The sequence below is a fragment of the Chrysochloris asiatica genome, unplaced genomic scaffold (genome assembly GCF_000296735.1).
Source record: "Chrysochloris asiatica unplaced genomic scaffold, ChrAsi1.0 scaffold00319, whole genome shotgun sequence".
Classification (NCBI taxonomy): domain Eukaryota; kingdom Metazoa; phylum Chordata; class Mammalia; order Afrosoricida; family Chrysochloridae; genus Chrysochloris; species Chrysochloris asiatica.
This window is the reverse complement of record NW_006408837.1, coordinates 796027-802994: the sequence shown is the minus strand read 5'-3', so window position 1 is coordinate 802994 and position 6968 is coordinate 796027. Positions and strand designations below refer to the sequence as shown.

Sequence of the window (6968 nt, the reverse complement as noted above, 5' to 3'; positions counted from 1 at the left end):
CAGAGGGAATAGGATTGATATCAAGCTGGTTTTGACTCATGGTAACGGTGTATAGGGATTCCGAGGCTGTAAATCATATGTGAGCAGAAAGCCTCATCTTTCTCCTGAGTTGCTGCTGGTGGATTTGAACTGCTGTCCCTATTAAATTTGTCATTTCCAGCCAAGTAAATCATTTGACTGTCAGATTCAAAATGGCCAATTCCAGTTCATTTCAGCTCACTCATGCCTCGGATATCATTCTTTCTCTGTTTGGTTTTGTTTTGGGCCGACTCCCTACCTTTAATAATCATTGGCCTCTCATTATCTCCATCGTCTTGTCTTCTTACGTGTGAGGTCACACGACACTTGCCCTTTCTATTCAGCTGCATCCACCCTGCCGTGTCTGTGGGGCCTTGGTCCCTCCTGCTCGCTGAGAAGCATCCGGTGTGTAGATGGAGCACGCTGGGCTCATCTGTTGATGTCCACCCTTTGTCTGTTGTGAATAGAGCGGCAGTAAACACTGGGGGCAAGTCTCAGTTTGAGTCTTTGCTTTCACATCTTTGGGGTGTAGACCTAGGGGTGCAATGGCTGGTTCTATTTTTAGGATTTTGGGGGAGCTGCGCTACTGTTTTCTACTGTCTTCAGCACTGCTGTCTTCACCCCACCAGCACCAGATAAGGGTCCCTTTCCCCACATCCTTGCCAACATTTGCTAATTTCTTGTATTTTTTTTCTTTCTCTTGTGACTCCTAGCCACTTTAGGGATTGTGGTTTGGGGTCACATTTCTAACTGGCCATGATGCTGAGCAGCCTTTTGTGGGTCTGGAGGCCATTGGAACGTGCTCTTTGATGAGCTGTCTAGTCAAGTCCTTTGTTCATCTTTATGTTGTTCATCTTTGTTTCTCTTTATGTTATTTCCTATAATTATTATACCTTAAAATTCGTTTCCTACTTTGTAATTCTTACAATGCCTTGTCATTTTTGTTGTTGTATGGCACCGGTTCCCACTGACTCAGAGTGCCCCTGCGTGGGATTTCCGAGGAGCGGCTGGTAATCTTGAACTTGTGGTGCAAACAGACTCTGCAGTCCAGTGCACTAACCCACAGCACCCCGCCAGGATGTACTGGTGGTGGTGGTGTGGCGAGAAGTCGGTTCCAACTCACAGAGACCCTGTATAGGGTTTCAGGACTATAAAACTTCACGGGAGCAGAAAGCCTCCTCTTTCTCCTGAGGAACGAAAATTCCTTTTCCTACTCACCTACTGCCTTGTGGTTAGCAGTCCAATGTTTATCCTACAGCACCCAGGGCTCCTTGTAATTCCCATAACACCTCACAGGAACAGAAACTAGTAACCAGTTACCCGCATGTGGCCCGTGTTCTGTAAGGTTGCCAGTGGCTGAATTTTCTGAAATGGTTAGCCAGGCCTTTCTTCCACAACTCACTGAGGCTGCCCTGAGCCTCATCAAAGTCCCCAGAGCCTTGTGTGGCACATGAGACCCCCTCAGCCTTGCAGGCCCTGTCGGGACCAACAAATCCACTACCACTGAGTCAGTTCTGACTCACAGCTATCTTACAGACAGACCTGCCCCATAGGGTCTCTGAACTGTCATCTTCACAGAAACTGGCAGCTTTTTCCCTTGGTGTGTTTGAACCACAGGCTTTGTAGTTAGCAGCCAAGTGCTTAGCCCACTGTACTACCAGGGTTCCACGCTGTCAGACAGGGAGAGTCCTGCCTGACCTCTGGCCCAGGGCCCAAGGGGGTGGCGAGAGGGCTAGTGATGTCAAAGTGCCCACCCATTCAGTGCAAACGCAGCACTCTCTAAGTCCCTCAGAAGAAAGGCCTGGTGATCTGGTGAACAGTCAGCCACTGAAAACCCTATGGGGCGCCAGGCGCTGGAGCTGATTTATCACCAGTCAGGTTTCCAAATGGTTTCGGTCTCAGCCAGACACCTGGCCTCCCTGACCCTGCGATTTCTGGCTTGCTTCTTCAGGAATGGGAGCTGAAGAATGGGACATAGGAAGGTGAGGGGCCGCAGAGACGTCAGACCCTCACGCAAACGTCATCGGGGACGTCATAGGTAACGTCGTGCCCAGAGGGTCCCTGAGCGTTTCTGAACCTGTGCTACTTCTCTTCTTTCTGCTGTAACGTGGGGCCCTTCCCCCACGGGACACTCGTCACCAAACAGAATCACAAAGGAACCGAAAAGTACTGCCCAAGGGTCATGGGCAGGCCTCTCTTGTAAGCCATGGCTGTGCGAATCAACCTTGACCTGCCCAGGACTGAGACGCACGCACCGTCGTGGACCCCGGAGAGTTTGGGCCTGGAGCCCCCACGGCCTGGGCTCCAGCTGCATCAGTGAGTCCACTGGACCGACAGCTCCCGGTCTGCGTCCACTCCTCCATCCTCCACGCCGCCACAGAAGCCATGGATGAAGAGCTGTATGGTGGCACATTTTGTACCTTCTTTATACTTTTTTGGAGAAATGCTTTTGTCACCGGACTTGAAACGCAGCCACCTTTTTAAACCGTTTTTGAAATGTGTCTTTTCCACCCTCGGACTCAGACGTAAGGGCTTACCTGAGACTGTGTATCGCTTATTCTCTAGTTGCACTGCTGTCTGGGGGTGGCACGCAGCTTCTAAGATGTCGATGATCTGAGGGAACAGGCACCTTCTCCCTTCCCAGGACCCCATCAGGGCTTCGCACAGGGCTGAGTCCCACCAGTCATGGGGCTCTTCCTGTGTCTGTGGGACCTTGTCCCCGGGAGTGGAGGTGGGCCCTGAAGGTTGTTGTGCATTGCAGAATCATTGTGTCTTACACAGAGCTTGTCTGTCCCGGACCCCCTCCATTCAGTGGTTCTGAGTATGACATCTCCACACACTGGCCCTCGCTGTCCGTTTCTGCTCACGAGGGACCTACTAGGACCCCTCGGCTCACGTCTCTGCCAGTTTTGGAGGGAGCAGAGGCCTTGGGCAGGGCAGGAGGAAGTCAGAGTTCTTAGGGACCTGCCAGGTACCTCAGCTACGGGAAGGGCAGCCCTCGTGGAGGGTCCTTTGCAGACCATGAGTCCCCAGGCCCTTTGTACCCGGGGCTGCGGTACCCACAAGCAGTCCTTGCCGGTCACAGCACAAGATGGGGAAGGAACTGTTCCTCACGCTCCCTGTCAGTGTCCACCCTCAAGCCCTGAGACCATCTCTCTATTTCCAAGAATCGGAAACTTGGAGTGGGAGCCCACTTGGGCCTGGTGCAGCTTGGTTTGGGGGGAGGGGGGCTATCAGCTGGCTGTCTCTCTCTCAAGTCTAGAAATGGGGGTGAGGTGTCACCCCAGCATTGAGAACTTCCTATGCCTGTGGGGAAGTCCTGATAGGGAGGAACCTTCCAGAAAGTCTACAGAGCCTCCATTCTGCTTGTAAGGAGCAGCGCCCCGTGCCCTTGTGTGCAGAGCCATGCCCCCTCCCCATAGCTGGTTGATGGAAGAGTTGACATCCCCTAGTTCACACTGGGGTCAGGTTGTCAACCTGGGCTGCAAGAGTTTGGCCGTCTCTGGATCATTGATGAAGGCCATGACCTCAGTGTCCAGGGGGATCGGGCCAGGTTCTGATTGCTTCTGTGAGAAGGGAGGTGTCCAGTCTGTGGCCTGTGACCTGTATCCGGGTGGAAAGTCAATGCCTGAGTATCCAAGAGCAGCCAGGGGTCCCTCAGAGACCCTCAGAGCCTCTGCTCCATGTCGGGAATGAAGGGGTGAAGACTTGGAGAGCTTTGTCCTGTCCAGGTGAGCACCAGGACCACATTTGAGCCCTGACCTTCATTCGGGCTGTTGGGGTCCATATTTTGTGTTTTAGAAAAACAAAAGCCAGGTTTTAAAACCCCCTTTCCTAAGCATTTGCCTTTCCAAGAGGACAGCAAACTTTAAGACTGCTGTGATCTCCCACGGGGCCTTTGAAACGGGCCACAAGAGTGGGGTGCACCCATCACCGGGCCTGTGCACGCGTTCATTCCCCTGATTTCTTTAGATTTGATCAGAAAGTTAGTTTAAAGTATTTGCTCCGAAATAAGTTATTTATTTGTATATGTTCAAGAAATTTAGTTTTTAATTTATATTTGTATATATTACACACACATAGACACCTTGTCAGAATTCTGAGAGTGATCTTATTTTATTATCTCCACCCCCCAAAATTCACCCCACAAGAGGCCCCCCTCCCCAGCCCCTGGGCCGATGTAAGCACAGTGGTAACCTGGCCTTGGGGGGTGGGTGGGGGTTAAAAGGTTGGGCCTTACCACTACCCCCTACCTCCATCTGTACGGGAAGTTCCTGGGAGGAAATCTGGTTTCTACTTCATTGTCACCTGGCACCTTTCCAAAACACTGCCTTCACCGAGCATGGACCACGACATCATAGGGTCCCACTCAGAGTCCGAGGAGGGGTGGGAAGTTCAGATGGGACTGGCCTGAGACAGGGCAATGGGCTGCCCCGTGGGCATCCACCTGACCACTCGCACTCCCACCCGAGGCCGCGCTGACTTTCCTGCAAACCCCGTTCCTCACTGTGTTTTCGAAAGGTGTTGTGCACTTTAAAAACCCCCGTCTGTGTATTTTTCTAAATTTTCTCATTCAATCACTAGCCTTTTGCATAGAAACCAAGAAGGTGGTCAGCAGATTGGCTAGGCCACTGCTACCTTGGGTACAAGAAGTAGCAACGTTTGCTTCTTATGTGTGCCCAGAGCCTGAGGCATCCGAGTGGGCAGCCCGACCTGTGCCCAGGACCACGCTCACAGCCCCCACCCTAGGACACCAGTGTCTGCCCATCCAGAGAGGGCCGGTCCTCTCCTACACACAGTCTCCTGAAGGTCCATGCACTATGACCCCCACATTTAGAGCCTCCATCCACCTCAGTGCTGCCTACCTTCTATTCCTCTCATCCCTCACCCCTGCCCCCATTACTCGGGGCTATTTCTTAAAAAAACCCAAAACTACGTTCTCCTGGTGGCAACAACTAGGAATTCCTGGGTAGGTCTCCAAGGGCACCGCTGTGAAGCAGTGTTTGTGAAGGACACGCCCATATTTGAGGTCCCTTTTTATCAGCCAAAGGGAAATACTACATCTGTTGGCACACTACTTGGGGGAAAATGTGGCATACTCATAGACCCAAAAAGCTGGCTTACCAGCAGTTCTCCCTAGGCCCACCTCCTTCTTAAGAACGAGAAACCTTCCAATGGTGTGGTTGGTGGGTCCTCACTTCCCTCTCAGTGAAGAGGACACAGGGGCTGAGGGGATGTTCTTTTTTGGCGTAGTCGGCAGGGGACAGGTCTCCTTGGGATCTCACAGTGGGATCCTTCAACCAACCAGAAGTTGATCATCAGAAATGGCCTCTTCCAAGAGTTCCTATTACATTACTATCAGCAGACAAGGTGCCCCTCAATTTGCATAGAGACCATGGCAGCAATGAAATGCTAAAGTGTTACCACTCTCTTTATTTTTTCTAAAATAAGATTTTAATAGGAAAAAGTTGACTTCAAATTCAGGGCATCATTTTAAAGGAGGGGGGCCTTTGTTATTGCTGTTCCCATGGTAACTGTCTGATATCCCTCCCCATGATGGACTGACCTCATACTGTGAAACAAACTGAAGTTTGGGGGCTGTGTGGCTTTATTTTATCATTGTTGTTAGGTGTGAAGTCGGTTCCAACTCACAGTGACCCTATGTACAACAGAACAAAGCTCTGCCCGGCCCTGGGCCAACCTCACAATCTCTGCCATGGTGACAATCCATCTTGTTGGGGGATCTTCCTCTTTTCCAATGACCTTCTGCATTACCAAGGACGTGGGATTGTAAAGAAATCTAAATGGCTCCTGTAATACCCCCAAGCCCCCCAAGGCATGGTAGACCAATTCATCATTTTCAAGGAAGGAGAACTTTACTCCCAGGGGATGGCTGGTTTCAGACGCACTATTTTGCCTGTTTGTGTGTGTGTGTGTGTGTGTGTGCAATAATCCAGTCATTTCCTCCTGGAAAGGGCCAACTTTACAGTGTTCAGGGGTTATTAGGTAACATATTAGATATTATTGTGGGAGATCTTTTAAAATGATATCATCAGATCATAATTCCTAGGGACCAAAGGTGTTTATCATCGGGTAACTTTTTCATTTGACTTTGTACTGGGAAGAGAAATAGTGACTTCAAACTTTCATATCCATTTCTAAGCGATGCATATTCAGCCTCAGTTGCCCATGGCTATGAGTTGTAAAGTGTTTTCATAATAAGAATGTAATTATTTCCTGATTGTATTTTTTAAGAAATAAAATTCATATTTAAAAAAAGAAAGAAAAAACTCTCTTTGAAAGAAAACAGCAAAAACACAGGAGAGTTTTTTTTTTGTTTTTTGTTTTTTAACTTAAATATGTTGGTAGTGCCCATTTTTAACGGCTGTAAATATATTTTCACTATTTCTCAATGTATTTAATTCATAAAGGGGAGAATTTTATCAAGAGAAATTTGCAATGGAAATACTACTTTTCAGACTTTCTGCCCCATTTTGTAGTAGCTTCACTTGAATTTTCTGCTTTGCAGATGGATTTTTCTACTATTTTACATGGTATAGCCAACAGACTGGCACCCTGGGGTGCGACCCTGTGTGTACAACGAATAAACTACTATTCCCACAAGCCCTCCGCGTCTTCTCTGACTTGGTTTAGATGTGGAATGAGGCCTTCCTGAAGCCACAAACCCCAAGGTGTGACTTCCAGTCAAAGTGGGTTCTTCCCTGACCACAAGTCAGGTCGTAGGTGGGAGAGACGGGTAGGTGAAGAGAAGGAGATGGGAAGGGATTGCCTCAGCTATGTTAGCAAGAAGCCTCTCACAAAGAAATAACACGAAGTGTCCTGGGGCCATTGAGGCTGGACACACACCAAAACATCTTGCTGAGACCATCTTTAAACCTCGAACCAGGGCTCTTCCAGAAGTCTACTTTGGACTAAAGAAGAGTTGAGTT

The 6968-nt window shown here is 49.4% G+C and overlaps 1 protein-coding gene across 2 annotated transcripts in view; it reads left to right on the top strand.

The window, feature by feature from the left end:
• Window positions 1-1996, top strand: part of AFAP1 (actin filament associated protein 1) — a 99430-nt gene extending 97434 nt beyond the window's left edge. For both annotated transcript variants that reach the window (XM_006875306.1, XM_006875305.1), the window contains one exon: window positions 1970-1996. In XM_006875306.1, the coding sequence (XP_006875368.1) occupies window positions 1970-1996 (27 nt within the window). The remainder of the gene's footprint in view (window positions 1-1969) is intronic.
• The last annotated feature ends 4972 nt before the right edge of the window (window positions 1997-6968 follow it).